Source organism: Oncorhynchus mykiss, chromosome 12, assembly GCF_057628025.1.
Source record: "Oncorhynchus mykiss isolate SJ-2025 chromosome 12, ASM5762802v1, whole genome shotgun sequence".
Classification (NCBI taxonomy): Eukaryota; Metazoa; Chordata; class Actinopteri; order Salmoniformes; family Salmonidae; genus Oncorhynchus; species Oncorhynchus mykiss.
Window position 1 is genome coordinate 29,420,421 of NC_143033.1, and position 22,593 is coordinate 29,443,013.

General features: G+C 43.2%; 1 protein-coding gene and 1 long non-coding RNA gene across 2 annotated transcripts in view; one reads left to right on the top strand and one right to left on the bottom strand.

The window, feature by feature from the left end:
- Nucleotides 1–22,593, bottom strand: part of LOC110537357 (cGMP-dependent 3',5'-cyclic phosphodiesterase) — a 33,450-nt gene that overhangs the window by 3,384 nt on the left and 7,473 nt on the right. The window contains exons 3-24 of the mRNA XM_036937337.2: nucleotides 13,655–13,744; nucleotides 13,363–13,454; nucleotides 13,125–13,234; nucleotides 12,913–12,962; nucleotides 12,605–12,664; nucleotides 12,350–12,503; nucleotides 12,159–12,211; nucleotides 11,978–12,052; nucleotides 11,836–11,877; nucleotides 11,401–11,469; nucleotides 11,145–11,275; nucleotides 10,910–11,021; nucleotides 7,951–7,990; nucleotides 7,791–7,854; nucleotides 3,379–3,460; nucleotides 3,088–3,262; nucleotides 2,477–2,589; nucleotides 2,229–2,306; nucleotides 1,982–2,104; nucleotides 1,698–1,891; nucleotides 1,510–1,597; nucleotides 111–158 (exon numbers count right to left, since the gene is read on the bottom strand). Of these exons, the coding sequence (XP_036793232.1) occupies nucleotides 111–158; nucleotides 1,510–1,597; nucleotides 1,698–1,891; nucleotides 1,982–2,104; nucleotides 2,229–2,306; nucleotides 2,477–2,589; nucleotides 3,088–3,262; nucleotides 3,379–3,460; nucleotides 7,791–7,854; nucleotides 7,951–7,990; nucleotides 10,910–11,021; nucleotides 11,145–11,275; nucleotides 11,401–11,469; nucleotides 11,836–11,877; nucleotides 11,978–12,052; nucleotides 12,159–12,211; nucleotides 12,350–12,503; nucleotides 12,605–12,664; nucleotides 12,913–12,962; nucleotides 13,125–13,234; nucleotides 13,363–13,454; nucleotides 13,655–13,744 (2,043 nt within the window). The remainder of the gene's footprint in view (nucleotides 1–110; nucleotides 159–1,509; nucleotides 1,598–1,697; nucleotides 1,892–1,981; nucleotides 2,105–2,228; nucleotides 2,307–2,476; nucleotides 2,590–3,087; nucleotides 3,263–3,378; nucleotides 3,461–7,790; nucleotides 7,855–7,950; nucleotides 7,991–10,909; nucleotides 11,022–11,144; nucleotides 11,276–11,400; nucleotides 11,470–11,835; nucleotides 11,878–11,977; nucleotides 12,053–12,158; nucleotides 12,212–12,349; nucleotides 12,504–12,604; nucleotides 12,665–12,912; nucleotides 12,963–13,124; nucleotides 13,235–13,362; nucleotides 13,455–13,654; nucleotides 13,745–22,593) is intronic.
- LOC149979130 (uncharacterized) lies at nucleotides 117–7,057 on the top strand. The gene is made up of 2 exons (XR_016484998.1): nucleotides 117–190; nucleotides 1,703–7,057. It is a non-coding gene; the product is annotated as an uncharacterized LOC149979130 (long non-coding RNA).

A 22,593-nucleotide genomic window follows, 5' to 3' on the forward strand; every position in this document is an offset into this window, starting at 1 on the left:
CTGAATCAGAGAGGTGCGGGTGGCTGCCTTAATTGACATCCATGTCATCGGCTCCTAAGAATGAGGGACATGCATAATACCATTCTGATTCATGAAGTATTTGTGTTTACCTCCAGCACAGATCCCTCAGAACTATACAGGCCAGCCAACACAGATTTCTGGAAAAAAGAAGACAGAAGAGCTTGTTTGGGTAATACACTTTTCTATGGCAGTTGGTATGATATACAGTGCATTTGGAAAGTATTCAGACTCCTTGACTTTTTCCATATTTTGTTACGTTACAGCCTTACTCTAAAATGGGTTAACAAAAACAAGTATCCATCAATCTACAAACAATACCCCATAATGACAAAGCAAAAACAGGTTTTTAGAAATGTTTGCAAATGTATGAAAAAGCACCTTTGGCAGGGATCACAGCCTCAACTCTTCTTGTGTATGACACTACAAGCTTGGCACACCTGTATTTGGGGAGTTTCTCCCATTTCTTCTCTGCAGATGCTCAAGCTCTGTCAGGTTGGATGGGGAGGTTTGCTGCACAGCCATTTTCAGGTCTCGCAAGAGATGTTTGATCGGGATCAAGTCCGGGCTCTGGCTGGGCCACTCAAGGACATTCAGAGACGGGTCCCGAAGCCACTCCTGCATTGTCTTGACTTTGTGCTAAGGGTCGTTGTCCTGTTGGAAGGTAAACATATGCCTCAGTATGAGGTCCCGAGTGCTCTGGAGCAGGTTTTTATTAAGGATCTTTATACTTCACTGTTCATCTTTCCCTCGTTCCTAACTAGTCTCCTCTGCCTCTGCCTCTGAAAAACATCCCCACAGCATGATGCTGCCACCACCATGCTTCACTGTAAGGATGGTGCCCGGTTTCCTCCAGATGTGTCCCCTGGCACTCAGGCAAAATAGTTCAATCTTGGTTTCATCAGACCAGATAATCTTGTTTCTTGTTGTTTAGGTGCCTTTTGGCAAACTCCAAGCGACCTGTCGCACCTTTTCCTGAGGAGAAGGAGTAGCTTCTGTTTGGACGTTCTACCATAAAGGCCTGATTGGTGGAGTGCTGCAGTGATGGTTGTCCTTCTGGAAGGTTCTCCCATCTCCACAGAGGAACTCTGGAGCTCTGTCAGTGACCATCGGGTTCTTGGTCACCTCCCTGATTGCTCAGTTTGGCCATGCGGCCAGTTCTAGGAAGAGTCTTGGTGGTTCCACACTTCTTCCATTTAAAAATTATGGAAACCACTGTGTTCTTGGGGACCTTCAATGCTGCAGAATGTTGTGCCTCGACACAATCCTGTCTCGGATCTCTACGGACAAAAATTTCTAAACCTGTTTTCGCTTTGTCATTATGGGGTATTGTGGGTAAATTCAGGGGAAAAAATGTTTTAATAAATTTTAGAATAAGGCTGTAACATAACAAAATGTGGAAAAGGGGACAGGGTCTGAATTCTTTCCAAATGCACTGTAGATATACATACAGCATAGGAGTCTGTGTGTTTGTGGTATGTGGGATCTTACCGATGCCACCTGGAAGGAGTTGTTGGTCCCTCTGTGGTCCAAGTCATGACACATGCAGGACACAAAAAGAGCAAACATCTCGATGTCCCTGAAACAAGAGAACGCTGCGGTGTGAGTTGAGGTGTTCATGAGTGTGTTTCACTTTGCTGTAGCATAGTTTGTAAATGCTTATCTCTGTGTGTTCATACTCTAGGTAGTTGGAGAGCTCCAGGTTCTTGCAGAGGAGGTAGCAGAAATGAGAGACTGAGAATGCGTGCATCCAGTTGTGATATGGAGGATCCCTGTAGCCTCTCTTCACCATCAGACAGAACCTGGCCAGCGTGTGCATGTTGATCTTGTAGGTGCTTATGAAGCCCATGTCCTCAAACATGCTGATAATGGCCTGAAAACAGGAGGCATGATCAAGAGACATGAGAAAAAATTAATTATACTACCAGTGTATTTCTCCAAGAGTGTGTGTTGATTGTCTCACCGTGGGTGTGCTGTCGTCTGACAGGGAGCGAGGTGTGTAGGTGAAGCTGGAGAAGCTGGGGTAGATTTCCCCTACAGGCTGGATTCCCACAGTCAGTAGCCGGGTCACTTCCTCCTCTGACACCTGAGAGACAGGGTCAAAGGTCAGGACATTAACTGCCAAATATTACAAACTGACTGGATCTGCATTCATAGGTTGAAGAGATTAGTTGAATAGGTTGAAGAAGAGCTCTGATTGGATGCTTTACCATCATGTGATACTTCATCATCTCATTAGCCAGCTGACTCCTAAACTGGGCTTCGTCGACTCTCTTATACAGGAGGGACTGGGGAGGAACAGAGCGCACAGGAGTCATTCATCATGATGACAACATTGATTAACACTAACGTGTCATCAACAATCTATCAATATCCTTACTCTATAGAAAAATATATATCAGGTAATAATCAGTTATAAGGTCTAAAGGATACGCAAAGGGAATGCCTGTGCACTCACATGAGCGATGCTGATGCCACAGTATATGGAGAAGGCTGTGGCCAAGTCCTCATCAAGGCGGGTGAACCATGGTCCATTAGTCTTGTTGACCAGCTCAGCCACGCCAATCACTTCTGAGAAAGATGATAGATGTATGTGTATAGATATAGATCAGAAATAGGGAGAGGGGCTGCGACCGGGAGGCTCATGGGGCGACGCACAATTGGCCCAGCGTCGTCCGGGTTAGGAAGGGTTTGGCCTGCAGGGATATCCTTGTCTCATGGTGCACTAGCAACTCCTGTGGCGGGCCGGGCGCAGTGCACACTGACCAGGTCGCTAGGTGTACGGTGTTTCCTCCGACACATTGGTGCGGCTGGCTTCCGGGTTGGATGTGCGTTGTGTCAAGAACCAGAGCTGCTTGGTTGCGTTGTGTTTCGGAGGACGCATGGCTCTCAACCTTCGCCTCTCCCAAGTCCGTACGGGAGTTGCAGTGATGAGACAAGACAGTAACTACTACCAATTGGATACCACGAAATTGGGAAGAAAAAGGGGTAAAATAATAAAAATGTAAATAACAAAAATAGGGAGAGGGGGAAATGGAGAGAGAAAGACAAAGAGAGACAGAGACAGACCTCCGTGTTCGTCCTTTATGGGGAAGCAGAGGATGTTGCGTGTCCTGAAGCCTGTGCTGTCGTCCACGGCGCGGTAGAAGAGAGGGTGGGAGTAGGCATCTGTGATGTTGAGGATCTTCCCTGTGGTGGCGACATGGCCTGCTATGCCCTGGTCAGCAGGGATACGCAGCTCTGTCTGAGATGAGAAGAAAAAGGCAATTATACTATGGAAATAACATCCATTTACAATGAAATGTTATCTTATACTAAACTTAGGGCTTTGATGTGAGTAAGTTTAGGATAAAGACCCACTTCCTCATTGATAACCACTCCTCCATCAAACACCTTGGCAACCAGCTCATGACTGACACTGTCCAACAGGAACACAGAACAACTGGAGGAGAGAAAGATGGGTCATATTAATCAGTGATACTAAGGCTGTGCTCGAATACCCACACTAACATCCTGTATACTACATAGTTAATGCGTCAGTCGTGATACAGTCATGGCCAAAAGTTGAGAATAACACAAATATTAATTTCCACAAAGTTTGCTGCTTCAGTGTCTTTAGATATTTTTGTCAGATGTTACTATGGAATACTGAAGTATAATTACAAGCAATTCATAAGTGTCAAAGGCTTTTATTGACAATTACATGAAATTGATGCAAAGAGTCAATATTTGCAGTGCTGACCCTTCTTTTTCAAGACCTCTGCAATCTGCCCTGGCATGCTTAACTTAACTTCTGGGCCACATCCTGACTGATGGCAGCCCATTCTTGCATAATCAATGCTTGGAGTTTATCAGAATTTGTGGGTTTTTGTTTGTCCACCCGCCTCTTGAGGAATGACCACAAGTTCTCAATGGGATTAAGGTCTGGGGAGTTTCGTGGCCATGGACCCAAAATATCAGTGTTTTGTTCCTCGAGCCACTTAGTTATCACTTTTGCCTTATGGCAAGGTGCTCCATCATGCTGGAAAAGGCATTGTTCGTCACCAAACTGTTCCTGGATGGTTGGGAGAAGTTTCTCTCTGAGGATGTGTTGGTACCATTCTTTATTCATGGCTGTATTCCTTGGCAAAATTGTGAGTGAACCCACTCCCTTGGCTGAGAAGCAACCCCACACATGAAAGGTCTCAGGATGCTTTACTGTTGGCATAACACAGGACTGATGGTAGCGCTCACCTTGTCTTCTCCGGGCAAGCTTTTTTACGGATGCCCCAAACAATCGGAAAGGGGATTCATCAGAGAAATGACTTTACCCCAGTCCTCAGCAGTCCAATCCCTGTACCTTTTGCAGAATATCAGTCTGTCCCTGATGTTTTTAGGAGACGGTCATGGCGATTGCTGGACTTTCTTGGGTGCCCTTAAGCCTTCTACACAACAATTGAACCGCTCTCCTTGAAGTTCCTGATGATCCGATAAATGGTTGATTTAGGTGCAATCTTACTGGCAGCAATATCCTTGCCTGTGAATCCCTTTTTGTGCAAAGCAATGATGACGGCATGTGTTTCCTTGCAGGTAACCATGGCTGACAGAGGAAGAACAATGATTCCAAGCACCACCCTCCTTTTGAAGCTTCCAGTCTGTTAATCAAACTCAATCAGCATGACAGAGTGATCTCCAGCCTTGTCCTCGTCAACACTCACACCTGTGTTAACGAGAGAATCACTGACATGATGTCAGCTGGTCCTTTTGTGGCAGAGCTGAAATGCAGTGGAAATGTTTTTTGGGAATGCATTCGTTTTCATGACAAAGAGGGACTTTGCAATTAATTGCAATTCATCTGATCACTCTTCATAACATTCTGGAGTATATGCAAATTGCCATCACACAAACTGAGGCAGCAGACTTTATGAAAATGTATATTTGTGTCATTCTCAAAACCTTTGGCCACAACTATACTATATACTATTAGATCATTTTACTATACTGTAAGCGAATAGTATCATTTCAGTTGAGCGTACTAGAGCTTCGCTTGTCTTCCGGAAATTGATGCTGTTGCTATGCAACCTGTTGCTAGCTTGTTAGTATAACAAATTACTAACTAAACATTTTATGATTTTGGTTGTGTGTGTAAATTCCATCTGGAGTGCTAAAGTGCGCTCTGGGCGTTCGTAAGTCTCTAGAGTGTTGTCAGATTGTCCATTCGTAAATTCAGAGCGTTTCGCTTTTGTAGCATTCAATGGCAGTCAACCACCCAAGCTAACTGGCTAACGTTGGCTAATTACTTCCAGACACAAAAAACACCTCACTCTCACCATTTTACCCACCCTAGCACAGCTGGTTAAGCTGTTTTCATGTTATCCAGAGCGTTGGTGACTGTAACTGTAATGCCGGCAACAATATCTATATATTTTTGAATTCAACGGGTGTTGAGCGTTCGTAAATTAATCCGTTATTCTTCAGGAGAGTGCTCTGAAATCTGAGTAGATAGCCAGAATTAACCATGTCCATTGAAACTCACAATGACTCTACCACTTGGCTAAAAATTATGTACAGTGCCTTGCGAAAGTATTCGGCCCCCTTGAACTTTGCGACCTTTTGCCACATTTCAGGCTTCAAACATAAAGATATAAAACTGTATTTTTTTGTGAAGAATCAACAACAAGTGGGACACAATCATGAAGTGGAACGACATTTATTGGATATTTCAAACTTTTTTAACAAATCAAAAACTGAAAAATTGGGCGTGCAAAATTATTCAGCCCCCTTAAGTTAATACTTTGTAGCGCCACCTTTTGCTGCGATTACAGCTGTAAGTCGCTTGGGGTATGTCTCTCAGTTTTGCACATCGAGAGACTGAATTTTTTTTCCCATTCCTCCTTGCAAAACAGCTCGAGCTCAGTGAGGTTGGATGGAGAGCATTTGTGAACAGCAGTTTTCAGTTCTTTCCACAGATTCTCGATTGGATTCAGGTCTGGACTTTGACTTGGCCATTCTAACACCTGGATATGTTTATTTTTGAACCATTCCATTGTAGATTTTGCTTTATGTTTTGGATCATTGTCTTGTTGGAAGACAAATCTCCGTCCCAGTCTCAGGTCTTTTGCCGACTCCATCAGGTTTTTTTCCAGAATGGTCCTGTATTTGGCTCCATCCATCTTCCCATCAATTTTAACCATCTTCCCTGTCCCTGCTGAAGAAAAGCAGGCCCAAACCATGATGCTGCCACCACCATGTTTGACAGTGGGGATGGTGTGTTCAGCTGTGTTGCTTTTACGCCAAACATAACGTTTTGCATTGTTGCCAAAAAGTTCAATTTTGGTTTCATCTGACCAGAGCACCTTCTTCCACATGTTTGGTGTGTCTCCCAGGTGGCTTGTGGAAAACTTTAAACAACACTTTTTATGGATATCTTTAAGAAATGGCTTTCTTCTTGCCACTCTTCCATAAAGGCCAGATTTGTGCAATATACGACTGATTGTTGTCCTATGGACAGAGTCTCCCACCTCAGCTGTAGATCTCTGCAGTTCATCCAGAGTGATCATGGGCCTCTTGGCTGCATCTCTGATCAGTCTTCTCCTTGTATGAGCTGAAAGTTTAGAGGGACGGCCAGGTCTTGGTAGATTTGCAGTGGTCTGATACTCCTTCCATTTCAATATTATCGCTTGCACAGTGCTCCTTGGGATGTTTAAAGCTTGGGAAATCTATTTGTATCAAAATCCGGCTTTAAACTTCTTCACAACAGTATCTCGGACCTGCCTGGTGTGTTCCTTGTTCTTCATGATGCTCTGCGCTTTTAACGGACCTCTGAGACTATCACAGTGCAGGTGCATTTATATGGAGACTTGATTACACACAGGTGGATTGTATTTATCATCATTAGTCATTTAGGTCAACATTGGATCATTCAGAGATCCTCACTGAACTTCTGGAGAGAGTTTGCTGCACTGAAAGTAAAGGGGCTGAATACTTTTGCACGCCCAATTTTTCAGTTTTTGATTTGTTAAAAAAGTTTGAAATATCCAATAAATGTTGTTCCACTTCATGATTGTGTCCCACTTGTTGTTGATTCTTCACAAAAAAATACAGTTTTATATCTTTATGTTTGAAGCCTGAAATGTGGCAAAAGGTCGCAAAGTTCAAGGGGGCCGAATACTTTCGCAAGGCACTGTAAATAATCAAGCCAATAAACATTGGGTGGTTAGTTAGATAGCATATAGTTAATATACTGCCTGGCAAGTTCGATGTATTAGTAGCCAACTAATGTTAGGTAACTAGCTAACATACCGGTACATTCTGCTGTAATGCTATGTGGTTGGTAAGGATAGCGTAGCTAACAAATTGTCAGCCAACATAATGTGTAATGTAACTTATTTGAAAAATCATTACTTTATTACATTGCTCAACATTTTCTTAACATTTGTCATAATTAGTTAAAGCAGTGAATTTGTATCCGCTCTCGTCCGACTTCTTTGCTTCAGCTGCATATTTTCCGCCATTTTCTTCAAATCTGAAAATGTTGTGAATCCACGCCCATTTTCTGAAGTATTGTATTGTGGACCCTAAAGCACAGATAGTGTCCAGTGCATGTATACTTCGTATTTTGGCGAATTTAGTACGACATCCAGGAACTTTGGCATACTAACTATATCCATACTATGACCTATAAGCATACTATATACTCAATTCACGTCACAAATAGTGCGGTTAGTATGAGTATTCAAACACAGCTTTAGGCTTTTGTTACAATGCTTGTGATAGCCTTATACAGTACTTACATTTCTGCACTGGTGAGACTCCGTGCTTCTGCAATGATCTCTTTTAGCAGGACTGATACATCATCTGGAGACCAAGATATATAAATGTTGTTATAACAGCAAAAAATGATGCCCCACTGTGCCACTAAAACAAGGATAATAGGTCAAGTATGATACTTACCCAGGTGTGTGAAAAGGTTTTTGGCGACCTGAAGCAGTGCCTATATGAACACAGACAGACACAGGAAACAGTTGAGAAGACTAGAAGCGTATTTGTGGGCTAGCTAAATATTCTCACTAAGTTAGGGATCGTGATGGACAAAAGGCAGTCACTCCAAGCAAGGCTCAGTAAATTGGGTGGTCAGTCCCTCAAAGTACTACTGAATTACTACATAAAACCTTGTCGCGCAGTAGTGACTATGTAGAGACCTGTAGGGATTGTGAAGTGAATGTGTAGTTTACACACTACTTAAGATACACAAGTAGAGTTGTGTACTTTTCAGTAGGAAACAGTAGTGTTTCCAGTAGTAATCAGGTAGATTTTTACTAATTGATGTTAGTAGTAAATAAGTATCACAACACTACAGCCAGACTACACCGGCTTTTTGCGACCACAGAAGTACACAAAACACGAAGTAGTTGGTTGTTGTTATCTAGCTACTTTTTGACAATCCTGAATTTAATCATCTTTCATTCTTCGTCATCCTGTCTTTCATAGCCCTTGTGCTGTCACCATCTGTACGTTTAACTTTCCTATATGTTTTATGAATACTTTCATGTAGTTGTTTAGCCATTTATATAACTTTTTACCACATCAAAAAGATTGCTAGACAAAAAAGACCACTTAACCATTAGCCATCATCCCAAACCATCTCAATTGGGTTGAGGTCGAGTGATTGTGATTGTCATCTGATGCAGCACTCCATCACTCTCCTTATTGGTCAAATAGCCCTTACACAGCCTGGAGGTGTGTTGAGTCATTGGCCTGTTGACAAACAAATGATAGTCCCACTAAGCACAAACCAGATGGGATGGCGTATCGCTGCAGAATGTTGTGGTAGCCATGCTGGTTAAGTGTGCCTTGAATTCTAAATAAATCACTGACAGTGTCACCAACAAAGCACCCCCACACCATCACACCACCTCCATGCTTCACGGTGGAAACTACACATGCGGAGATCATCCGTTCACCTATTCTGCATCTCACAAAGAAAGGAAATCTCAACTTTGGACTCATCAGACCAAAGGACAGATTTCCATCAGTCTAATGTCCATTGCTCATGTTTCTTGGCCTAAGCAAGTCTCTTCTTCTTATTGGTGTCCTTTAGTTGTGGTTTCTTTGCAGCAATTTGACCATGAAGGCCTGATTCATGCAGTCTCCTCTGAAAAGTTGATATTGAGATCTTGAGAACTCTGTGAGGCATTTATTTGGGCTGCAATGTCTGAGGCTGGTAACTCTAATGAATGTATCCTCTGCAGCAGAGGTAACTCTGGATCTTCCTTTCCTGTAGCAGTCCTCATGAGAGCCGGTTTCATCATAGCGCTTTATGTTTTTTGCTACTGTACTTGAATAAACTTATCAAAGTTCTTGAAATTTATGGATTGACTGACCTTCATGTCTTAAAGTAATGAACTGTCATTTATCTTTGCTTATTTGTGCTGTTCTTGCCATGATATGGACCGTAATAGGGCTATCTTCTGTATACCACCCCTACCTTGTCACAACATAACTGATTGTCTCAAATGCATTAAGAAGGAAAGAAATTCCACAAATTAACTTTTAACAAGGCACACCTGTTAATTGAAATGCATTCCAGGTGACTACTTCATGAAGCTGGTTGAGAGAATGCCAAGTGTTTTCAAAGCTGTCATCGGGGCAACTTTGAAGAACCTCAAATATAAAATATATTTTGATTATGTTTAGCACTTTTTTGGTTACTACTATGTGTTATTTCATAGTTTTGAAATCTCCACTATTATTCTACAATGTAGAAAATAGTTTAAAAAAAAAGGAAAACCCTTGAATGAGTAGGTGTGTCTGAACTTTTGACTGGTACTGTAAATACTATGCATGCCAGTCTCTCTTGGCTAAGAGTTTAGGAGAGACTGACTGCATCACTTCTTTTTATAATAAACGTGTTAAAGTCCAAATAGTTTGCATAGTTAACTTACACACAGCTCTGACACACCCTTACCCCACCAGACATGCCACCAAGGGTATTTTCACAGTCTCCAAATCCAGAACACATTCAAGAAAGAGTACCATTATTGCATGGAATTTCCTTCTATCTCATATTGCTCAAAATGAACAGCAAACCTGATTTTAAACTGATGAAGCAACATCTCACGACACAATGCCTCTCCCTTATTTGACCTAGATATGTTTTGTGTATGTACTGATATGTAGGCTATGTGTACCGTTTTTAAATTCATGTAGTTCAGTCCTTGAGCTGCTCTTGTGTCACGATCTTGGAAATGAGCGGACCAAGGCACAGCGTGAGTATAGTTCCACATATTTATTTAAGTGAAACTAACAAAACAAAATAACAAAAGTAGTGTCCAAACACACTAACACAAACAATCAATACCCCACAAATGCAGGTGGGGAAAAAGCCTACCTAAATATGATCCCCAATTAAAGGCAACGATTACCAGCTGCCTCTAATTGGGAACCACACAAACCACCAACCTAGAAATCTATGAACTAGATAACCCCCCCAGTCACGCTCTGACCTAAACACCATAGATAACAGAGGGCTCTCTATGGTCAGGGTGTAACATCTTGTTTATTAATGTTCTGTATTATGTCAAGTTCCATGTTTTGTGTGGACCCCAGGAAAAGTAGCTTCTGCTTTCACAACAGCTAATGGGGATCCCAATAAAATACCAAATACACAAAAGCTCAGTAGTTACATAGTCATTAATGGGGAATTATGTGGTAATTTGGGAAGGAATAATGTAGTGTTCTCCGGTAGTGAAATGTCCCAATTTACTACATAAATCACTACTGGTTTACTATACATCTCAATAGCAATCATGTAGTAAAACAGTACATTTTGTGCAGATCTTGTGTAGTAGTGATGAGTAGTAATTCAGTAGTACTTTTTCATGAGGGGTGGAGTCAGGTAGCGTCTCCTTACCTGGCATTCATACTTGAGTCTCTGTTCCTTTTGGAATGCCAATGTGCTGGTCAGTACTGAGGAAGTGTAGCAGAAACAGTGCTGCACTATGTGTTCATCCACTTCTGTGTGTCTGAAGAATGACAAGCACACACACATTTTACAGCAAGACACAAACCTATGCAGCTATGCAAGCACGTACGCATACACTCAGACAGAAGTTTGCATGCTTACGCTAACACACACAGCTCTATACCTGTCTGCTCCTTTTTTGTTGAAGGCACAGGCAAGGGCCACAACCTTGGTGGTGGCCCGACACTCAACAGGAACACACAGCATGGAGAGAACTTCAAATCCCAGAGTGCTGTTCAGCTGCTGGTGTTCCTTCTACAGTATCAGCCCAGAGAAGAGGGAAAAGGGGCAGAGATGTAGAGGACACGACCATCAAACATATCCAAACGTACTACTGTTAACACTACAATAGTGATCAGGGGACATTTCAGTGTTCTTACTTGAGTGACGTCTTGCAGGGAGATGCTCTTCCTCTTCTCCACAGCCTGACCAAGGTTGCCAAATGTCAGCTGGACCACAGACCGTCCGACCGACCGACCGACCGACAGACAGACAAGACAGACAAGACCAGACAGACCAGACAGACAAGACAGACAAGACAGACAGACAAGACAGACAAGACAGACAGACAAGACAGACAGACAAGACAGACAGACAAGACAGACAAGACAGACAAGACCAGACAGACCAGACAGACAAGACAGACAGACAAGACAGACAAGACAGACAGACAGACAAGACAGACAAGACAGACCAGACAGACAGACAGACAAGACAGACAAGACAGACAGAGTGAGGGTCAGGCAGACAGAGTGAGGGTCAGGGGCACAGGTGGTAATGTCAAAGGGATAGAAGGGTTGTGTTGTATAACTTACAGGGAAACTGATCTCCGCCTTCAGAACCTTGTCTCCAACTACCTGAGGAATAACAAAGACATCTAACAAACTTGTTTTTGTTTGAATTTTTGCACTTTTGCGTCATTTTAGAATATTGAATATTGTGTGTGTACATGTGTACCTGACAGAACAGCTGTTGGTTATCCTCTGATACCAGAAGTAAACAGCAGCACAATGAATGAGTCTGCGCCTCCAGCTGTGAAAACAACAATACAACCGATTCAGTCAAACAGTCACTCTGTGTATCAATCAAACGATCAACCAGCTTCTATAAATCAGTTTATTTCTGGTTCTGGACTCACATAACGGATTACTTTTAGTTGGAGGGTGGCAGCGTCTAGGTCATACAGCTCTCCTATAGTAGACAGTGAAAGAATCGACAAAATCATTACATATAGTAATATATTCTTAACTACTATTATCCAATAGACTCGACAATGACGAGTCTATAGACGGCAGAACACAAGTGCTGGGCCCCATCGCACTGTCATACCACAAAGCCTCAGGATCTGATGGTCCAGTGCACTGTAGTCCACATCAAGTATGGTCCTCCTGGTCAGGGATGGATATGATTTCCTGTTGACCTCTAACCCCTGGGTGTGCCTTTGACCCTGCAGGGCCTGGACTCTCTTACAGGCTATGGTGACCTGTGAGGAAAATCAGAGTTGTACCAGCAGTAGGCCTGCTGTCTCAGAATGTGATCGTATTAAAGGACTGGTGGGTCTGGAGAAGGACACTTCAGACTCACATGTCTCTCCAGTACATCAAGGCTTTGTTCCTGAGCTTTAGTGGGCTGTGTACAGCAAACCTTTCAGAATAGAGAAGACACCGTGTAACAGGCAGTCATATTAAAGTGATATCTTTGATAATGTAAGGCAGAGAGGTGAGAGGGTTATAAGGGTGGCAGGTTGCCTTGCAGTTAATAGCGTTAGGCCAGTAACAGAAAGGTTGCTGGTTTGAATCTCTGAGCCGACTAGGTGAAAAATCTATCGATGTGGCCTTGAGCAAGGCACTTAACCCTAGTCGCTAAATGTAAATGATGAGGAGCATGCTCACCAAGAGGAGGGCGGTAGTTACACCCTGGTCCATGATTGGAATGATCAACACTGTGGTGGACGTGCAGAAGATAGATGGGAAAAGGATTGGGTAGAGAGGAGGAAAGTATTAGCCACGAGGAGGACTGGGGACTGTTTTGAACTCTCTCAAATCTTTTAGAGTATAGTTGCTGTTGCTCATCCTGCAACACAGCCAGATACACAAACACACACCTCTTTTGTCCTGCTGCAGTGGCTCTGTTAGTCTCTCTCTCTGTTGCTCCTGCAGCTCTGAGGAAGGAAGTCCTTCACACTGTACTCTCCTCTGCTGGACAACCACATCCCTTAGAAAGACAGAGATTTTATTGATTCAGGAACATCACAAACAATGTCACTAGAGGGAAAATGAAGACTGAATTAGTACGGTCTGAAGTACAGGTCAACTGGGCACCAGATCAGCCCTGCCGATTACCTGAGTCTCCCCTCCTTCGGTAGCTCATGGGGTGGTTCTTCACACCACAAGCGTCCTGTCTCTGCATCCAATAGATAGACGTATACACTGTCCTATAATAGAGAGAGGGGGGGGGGGGGCAGCCTGTTAGAGGGGGGAGAAAATATGGTTGTAAAAAATGTTTTGTAACATTATTTGGTCAAACATTTTCAAGTGGATGGTCAACCCTCCCCCAGGGAGAATACAGTATGGTGCTGAATAGGATGGAGACAGACCATATATATAAATCATGATGGAGACAGTAGATACACACCACTTCATAAAAGACAGTCTGGAGAGCCTCTCTGATGGCATCCTGCAGGGAAGAGGAGTCTGTGACTGAGGCCAGTTGGAGCAATGCATACTGGGAAATAAAATAAGGGGAAAGAATAATTAATACTGTGGTGACTTTGATGCACAGATACACAGAGAAGAAGGAGGTGGAGGAATGGGCTCTGGATGTTACTCACACAGAGCTGCCTCTCCAGTAGCTCATATTCACTGGAGACACATGCACTGTAGAGTACAGCCAGACCGACCAGTGACACTTACAACCCACTCACCATTACATCAATCAATGCAGTATATTAGGCCTTATCTCAAAGGATGTAGCTGGGTCAATTCTCTAACTGTCAAACTGTGACTGACAACCCAACACTCCGCCTCCAATTGTAAGACAGAATATTAAGTAAATTAAAGTAGACTATGTTATATTCATTGCATAGCCAAAGGACATTCTGTGTTCCTTTATAATTTATCTAAATTATGGAAACTGGTTTTAATATTGTTTGATAGCTGTATTTTTTGCAATGTCAACAGTTTAATGTTTACATGCACAGTGAATGCCCTGGAGAGGGTGCCTGTTTTATAGTGCCTTGTATCAGCTCGCGCACACATGTACACATGCTTACACACACACTTGTCACACAGGCAATCTTCACTTGCCTTAGAGTAAATTACAAACAGGTCTGGAGAAACAACTTCATCATACACAGTGATACTCCTTAATCCCAGAAACCAGCGTGTGCTCAGTTAAACATAAAAAAAAACTAAAAGCATAGGCCTCCCGGGTGGTGCAGTGGTCTAGGGCACTGCATCGCAGCGCTAGCTGTGCCACCAGCTAGCACCAGAGACAGGCTCTGTCGCAGCCGGCCGCGACCAGGAGGTCCGTGGGGCGACGCACAATTGACCTAGCGTCGTCCGGGTTAGGGAGGGTTTGGCTGGTAGGGATATCCTTGTCTCATAGTGCACCAGCGACTCCTGTGGCAGGCCGGGCACAGTGCGTGCCAACCAAGCCTCCGGGTTGGATGCGCGCTGTGTTAAGAAGCAGTTGTGGGTTGTGTTTCGGAGGACGCATGGCTTTCAACCTTCGTCTCTCCCGAGCCCGAGCCCGTACGGGAGTTGTAGCGATGAGACAAGATAGTAATTACAAACAATTGGATACCACGAAATTGGGGAGAAAAGGGAGTAAATTTTTTTTTTAAATAATAGAAAATTATAATAAACTTAAAGCATTGTATGTGGGACAAATAATTCACTAAACCCTAAACCTCAACTACATCTTATAATAAATAATGTGGAAATGAAGCAAGTTGAGGTGACTAAACTGCTTGGAGAACCCTGTATTGTAAACTGTCATGGTCAAAACATGTTGATACAACAGTAGGTAGCAATGGGAAAAGTCTCTCCATAATAAAGAGCTGTCCTGCCTTTTTAACAAGACAGGTCCTACAGGCCCTAGTTTTGTTGCACCTGGACTACTGTTCAGTCATATGGTCAGGGGCCACAAAGAAGGACCCTTGGAAAATTACAATTAGCTCAGAACAGGGCAGCACGGCCGGCCCTTAAATGTACATATGGAGCTAGCATGAATAATATGCATGTCAATCTCTCATGGCTCAATGTGAAGGAGAGATTGACTTCATCACTACTTGTTTGTGTAAGAAGTGTTGACATGTTGAAAGCGCCGAGGTGTCTGTTTAAACTACTAGCACACAGCTCAGACACCCATGTATACCCCACAAGACATGCCACCAGGTCCCTTCACAGTCCCCAAGTCAAGAACAGACTACAGGAGGCGCACAGTACTACATAGAGCCATGGTTACATGGAACTCTATTTCACATCAGGTAACTGATGCAAGCAGATAAAAATACACCGTATGGAACAGTGGGGACCGTGAAGAGACACACATACACATGATAAGACACGCACTCTACACACACGTACACATGGATTTTGTATTGTAGATATGTGGTAGTAGAGCAGTGGCCCGAGGGAACACACTTAATGTGTTGTGAAAAGTGGTAAGAAATGTAATATTTTAAATGATATATACAGTGCCTTGCGAAAGTATTCAGCCCCCTTGAACTTTGCGACCTTTTGCCACATTTCAGGCTTCAAACATAAAGATATAAAACTGTATTTTTTTGTGAAGAATCAACTACAAGTGGGACACAATCATGAAGTGGAACGACATTTATTGGATATTTAAAACTTTTTTAACAAATCAAAAACTGAAAAATTGGGCGTGCAAAATTATTCAGCCCCCTTAAGTTAATACTTTGTAGCGCCACCTTTTGCTGCGATTACAGCTGTAAGTCGCTTGGGGTATGTCTCTATCAGTTTTGCACATCGAGAGACTGAATTTTTTTCCCATTCCTCCTTGCAAAACAGCTCGAGCTCAGTGAGGTTGGATGGAGAGCATTTGTGAACAGCAGTTTTCAGTTCTTTCCACAGATTCTCGATTGGATTCAGGTCTGGACTTTGACTTGGCCATTCTAACACCTGGATATGTTTATTTTTTAACCATTCCATTGTAGATTTTGCTTTATGTTTGGATCATTGTCTTGTTGGAAGACAAATCTCCGTCCCAGTCTCAGGTCTTTTGCATTCTTCCAGAATGGTCCTGTATTTGGCTCCATCCATCTTCCCATCAATTTTAACCATCTTCCCTGTCCCTGCTGAAGAAAAGCAGGCCCAAACCATGATGCTGCCACCACCATGTTTGACAGTGGGGATGGTGTGTTCAGCTGTGTTGCTTTTACGCCAAACATAACGTTTTGCATTGTTGCCAAAAAGTTCCATTTTGGTTTCATCTGACCAGAGCACCTTCTTCCACATGTTTGGTGTGTCTCCCAGGTGGCTTGTGGCAAACTTTAAACAACACTTTTTATGGATATCTTTAAGAAATGGCTTTCTTCTTGCCACTCTTCCATAAAGGCCAAATTTGTGCAATATACGACTGATTGTTGTCCTATGGACAGAGTCTCCCACCTCAGCTGTAGATCTCTGCAGTTCATCCAGAGTGATCATGGGCCTCTTGGCTGCATCTCTGATCAGTCTTCTCCTTGTATGAGCTGAAAGTTTAGAGGGACGGCCAGGTCTTGGTAGATTTGCAGTTGTCTGATACTCCTTCCATTTCAATATTATCGCTTGCACAGTGCTCCTTGGGATGTTTAAAGCTTGTGAAATCTTTTTGTATCCAAATCCGGCTTTAAACTTCTTCACAACAGTATCTCGGACCTGCCTGGTGTGTTCCTTGTTCTTCATGATGCTCTCTGCGCTTTTAACGGACCTCTGAGACTATGACATTGCAGGTGCATTTATACGGAGACTTGATTACACACAGGTGGATTGTATTTATCATCATTAGTCATTTAGGTCAACATTGGATCATTCAGAGATCCTCACTGAACTTCTGGAGAGAGTTTGCTGCACTGAAAGTAAAGGGGCTGAATAATTTTGCACGCCCAATTTTTCAGTTTTTGATTTGTTAAAAAAGTTTGAAATATCCAATAAATGTCGTTCCACTTCATGATTGTGTCCCACTTGTTGTTGATTCTTCACAAAAAAATACAATTTTATATCTTTATGTTTGAAGCCTGAAATGTGGCAAAAGGTCGCAAAGTTCAAGGGGGCCGAATACTTTCGCAAGGCACTGTATAACTGCCTTAATGTTGCTGGACCCCAGGAGCTGCCTTGGCAGCATCTACTGTAATGGGGATCCTTAATAAATACAAATACAAAAACGGCATCCCTCTTGTAAAATGTGCTATGCTGATTGAGCTATGCTGCTGAACCTGATTCAGCAGTGTCTTGCTTGGCAACGTCTTTCAACACTATCACTTTTCTCAAGAGCCCTTCGGAGGAGCAGAGCAAACATGACCTCTCCCTCTAGTGTCTGTGGAATGTACGTCATATAGGGGTGTCTCAGGTAAATAACAGCACAGGAAGTAATAGTGTTTGTGCTTCCATAGCAGCATCTGGTGTTTACCCTCTTTATCTTACAAGTGTGAGGAATTTCTGATGCAAATGCTACTGACGTTGGAGTTATTTTACAGGCAGCAACACGTACCTGTGCACTCCTAAACATTGTGAATAAGGGAGGAAAACACACGCACACAGATGCACATGCACACACCCAGGGTGAGTCAGACAAAGGTCATCTGAACCACCCCCAGCACCCATTGCGTGTGGAGTCATGTGTCTGCTGGTTGAATTGATCTATGCTAAAGTTCACAGTAACCTTATGGAGAATATAAGCACCAAGTAATCACATCACCTGGAATCAATAGGATTCCTCCTACACTATATGGCAGACCAATCTGCTTTACAATACGCCCTCCCTAAGTCTGCCCTAGTTTTCTGTGTCCCAGTCTTGTTTCATTTATCTTCATTTATATTCATTTCATTTATCTATAGCCTACTTCACACATCTCACACGAACAACTTCCTGACATGTGGCCTATTTTCAGTACATTTCTATACACACAGTACTAAACATAAAGCAGATACAGCGAACAAAGGCCCAATGACGCCAAAGCAGGAAGACGTGTATGAATCCTATTATATACAATATAATCCTATTTCTCCACCAGAGTGGAGACTAATGGGAGCAAACTTACGAGACACCTCGCTACTGTTTATAGGACAAAGTCTGAACACTGTCTAAAGATAAACACTAAGGTGGACTCATTTACCTTGTGTGCGTGGGTGTGTGCGTGCCTCTATGTGTGTGTGTGTGTGTGTGTGTGTGTGTGTGTGTGTGTGTGTGTGTGTGTGTATATATAAAATCAGGAAGGTAATGCTCACTCATTCGTTGCAGTAGGTCTTGCCTGCATGGTCTTGTTCAGTAATCTTCTCATCCAACACCTTTACCAGCCAACTCTGACTCTAGCTGCAGCAGTCAAGAAATATGATCAGGCTTATGTTGAGATTTCCTTTCCCCCATCTTTTTCTTAAAGGGTTGGAAGTGTGTTTGCCAGCAATGATACTGTTAGTATTGCTTATGAAATGACAGAGGAGAGACTTTTCAATTCTGCTCAAACTCAGACAAAGACAGATGTCACCTTCAGGCTGGCCTGCCATAGCCCCAGGTCAAAGGTCAAATGTTAAGAGGCAGCTCAGGAGTTAAAGCAGCACTGTATTCTAAAGCAGATTGGCCTGGGAGTGACAAAGAAGGGCCCTGCTTGTTAAAATTGACAAAGTGGGGGGAAGGAAAGCACATGTGAGAGACACAGAGAGATCAGAGAGAAAAAGAGTGAGAGAGAGCATTACATACATAGCTATGATAACATAATTTCACAGTCATTTCAGTGCATTAAACCCATATCTGAACGCATCATAAGGAGGATAAATAGGGGACAATTCACAGTACCACCGTCTGCCTACGTAAGCTACTAGCTTCTTAATCTCCTGGGAAGTTTCTGTAAACTCCATGTTTAGTTTAATACAGAGACCTCTTTCATCACATCAAGATAATGACAGTGGCACACAGACATGCCAAAACATCCACACCATCCTCACAGGAGTGTCAACACTATTACTCTAACCTGTATTCATTTGCTTGGCAGATACACTTATCTCTGGAGTCAAACATCTGTCTTTTAACCTTTACGTATGACAGGTAGCTCACTCACAATCTGCTATTTTCATCAGTTTATTACACATGGTGCTATCTGCTGCTAATATGTTACAGTGTGTTAGGGGGTGTTCAGACCTTTTGGTTCAGCATTAAGCCATTGGAGGACTGCCTGAAAACACTGTGACTGAGCAATCTGAGGGGTTCATATAGAAATGTACAGTGCATTCGGAAAGTATTCAGACGCCTTGACTTTTCCCCCCCAAAATGACTTTACAACCTTATTCTAAAATGTATTCATACCCTTTGCTATGAGACTCGAAATTGAACTCAGGGGCATCCTGTTTCCATTGATCATCATTGAGATGTTTCTACAAATTGATTGGAGTCTACCTGTAAATTCAGTAGATTGGACAAGACTTGGAAAGGCACACACCTGTCTATATATAAGGTCCAACAGTTGACAGTGCATATCAGAGCAAAAACCAAGCCATGAGGTCGATGGAATTGTCCGTAGAGCTCCGAGACAGGATTATGTCAAGGCACAGATCTGGCGAAGGGTACCAAATCATTTCTGCAGCATTGACGGTCCCCAAGAACACAGTGGCCTCCATCATTCTTAAATGGAAGAAGTTTGGAACCACCAAGACTCTTCCTAGAGCTGGCCGCCCGGCCAAACAGAGCAATCGGGGGAGAAGGGCCTTGGTCAGGGAGGTGACCAAGAACCCGATGGTCACTCTGATAAAGCTCCAGAGTTCCTCCAGAAGGACAACCATCTCTGCAGCACTCCACCAACCAGGCCTTTATGGTAGAGTGGCTAGATGGAAGCCACTCCTCAGTAAAAGGCACGACAGCCTGCTTAGAGTTTGCCAAAAGGCACCTAAAGACTCTCAGCCCATAAACAAGATTCTTTGGTCTGATGAAACCAAGATTGAACTCTTTGGCCTGAATGCCAAGTGTCACATCTGGAGGAAACCTGGCACCATCCCTACTGTGAAGCATGGTGAGGGCAGCATCATGCTGCAGGAATGTTTTTCAGCGGCAAGGACTGGGAGACTAGTCAGGATTGAGGGAAAGTTGAACGTAGGAATGTAGAGAGAAATACTTGATGAAAACCTGCTCCAGAGCGCTGAGGACCTCAGACTGGTGCGATGGTTCACCTTCCAACAGGACAACGACCCTAAGCACACAGCCAAGTCAACGCAGGAGTGGCTTCAGGACAAGTCTCTGAATGTCATTGAGTGGTCCAGCCAGAGCCCAGACTTGAACCTGATCAAACATCTCTGGAGATACCTGAAAATGCCTGTGCAGTGACACACCCCATTCAACCCGACAGAGCTTGAGAGGATCTGCAGAGAAGAATGGGAGAAACTCCCCAAATACAGGTGTGCCAAGCTTGTAGGGTCATACCCAAGAAGACTCTAGGCTGTAATCACTGCCAAAGGTGCTTCAACAAAGTACTGGGTAAAGGGTCTGAATACTTATGTAAATGTGATATTTCAGTTATTGTTTTTTATAAAAATTTGCTAAAATTAAATAAAAAACATCATTTTCTTTTATTATGGGGTATTGTGTGTAGTTTGATATTATTATATTTTAAATCCATTTTAGAATATGGCTGTAACGTAACAAAATGTGGAAAAAGTCATGGGGTCTGAATACCTTCCGAATGCACAATTTGCCAGCACTTGAATTTGTCTCGGGCCTAACAACACCTGTGCCATTATATCCACCAAACACAGCTTCTCTGGCATAATCACTTACATATAGTATAGTAGTAAAAGTAGCTTGTTTGAGTGGTTCTCAGCCTCATTCCATGTGAATAAGAGAGAAGATTGTAAGAGAATGTACCCTATCAGCTATGCAGATTTAGGAACTTCATCTAAACAGGAAAGTCTGAATCTATATAAACAATGTTGTCAAGGGCTTAATGGGATGACAGAAGAGAGATAAACACAGTGCCTCTCACCCCCAGCCTCCACTGTAGTCAGACAAACACTGTTTGTTGGTATCATTAAACAACAGGTGGGTTAGATGAAGGATGGCCTGCTGATTCAGCTGTATATGAATGGGCCCAGATTGATTAGCAGCATGCTAGTTGTGGCCCGGAAATAACTTCCCTATTTTTACACAATTGCATGCGCACAGAGTGCGTCAGAGAGCTGACACTGACAGTAAAAAACACTGATTGACACCCTCACCCCAACTGTGCTCTGACAAGCTGCTCAACTGCCAACACCAGCCTTCCATCGGACCGGTCTCCATTTGCAAACAAGGCTCTGGAGGGTGTTAGTTAGAGCTGAGCATCACCCACATTAAGAGGCACCCCACTGATAAGTTCTGTGGACGGACAGGAAAAGCATCACAGTTCAGAGTCGAGTCGTGCACCACTGTGGCATCACTAATGAGTAGACTCAACATGGTGTTCTTTGGGCTTGACACACAACAACATCCCTGATTATCTCTGAGGCTGAGCTGCCATGACCTCATGCATAGACACAGGCCTGCCTGCCTGCCTGTCTGTCAGTTAGCATGGAAGACCAACTGAGACTGTCAGTCAGAGTACTCATGGGAGGATTACTGTGGACATAGTCAGCTGTTACAGAGCTGAGTGGGGAGAAGGGAAGTCAATGACATGAGTTCTACACTCCCAAACAACGATTAATCCACTGCTCTGTTAACTTTCTGAGAGACTTCAAAAGAGAATCAATACACATTTGCCCTCAATACACATTTCAATTGATGATGTGGTTGGTGACACATTGTTTCTTGAAAGTCCTTTAACTGGAAATCTTGACTGTTGACATCCAACAGGCCAATGAAAAAAATACTAAAGGAAAGTTTTGAGTGGATTTTCCCTTAAATATCAAGTCTAATATGGGGTGGCCCTAATGTCGTTGCTGCTGTACTAAGTATGCTGTTTATCCTGGACAATTAGCTCTATCCTGTAGGGAGAGTAATTTTCAAAAAAGCTTAAAGATGGCGCTGACAGAGAGGGCTGCCTCGCTTCTAGTTCTTAGGAAACTTTGCAGTAGTTTGCTTTTTATGTATTATTTCTAACATTTTTAGCCCAGAAAATGTTATGTGATATTGCATACAGCCGGGAAGAACTATTGGATATCAGAGTGGCGGTACCTGACCAACACTGCCAGCATTACGACCAGGAATATGACTTTCCGGAAGCGGATCCTTTGTTCGCACCACCCAGGGCAATTTAACTGATTCCAGAGACTGGCCCAAAACAACGCTGGCGAATGAGAGGTACTCAGAGCGGTCTTCTAGCCCGATTATGGAGGTGCGCAAACCACCAACCGCTTCCGAGTATATTACTCACTGTTCAGTCCCTGGAT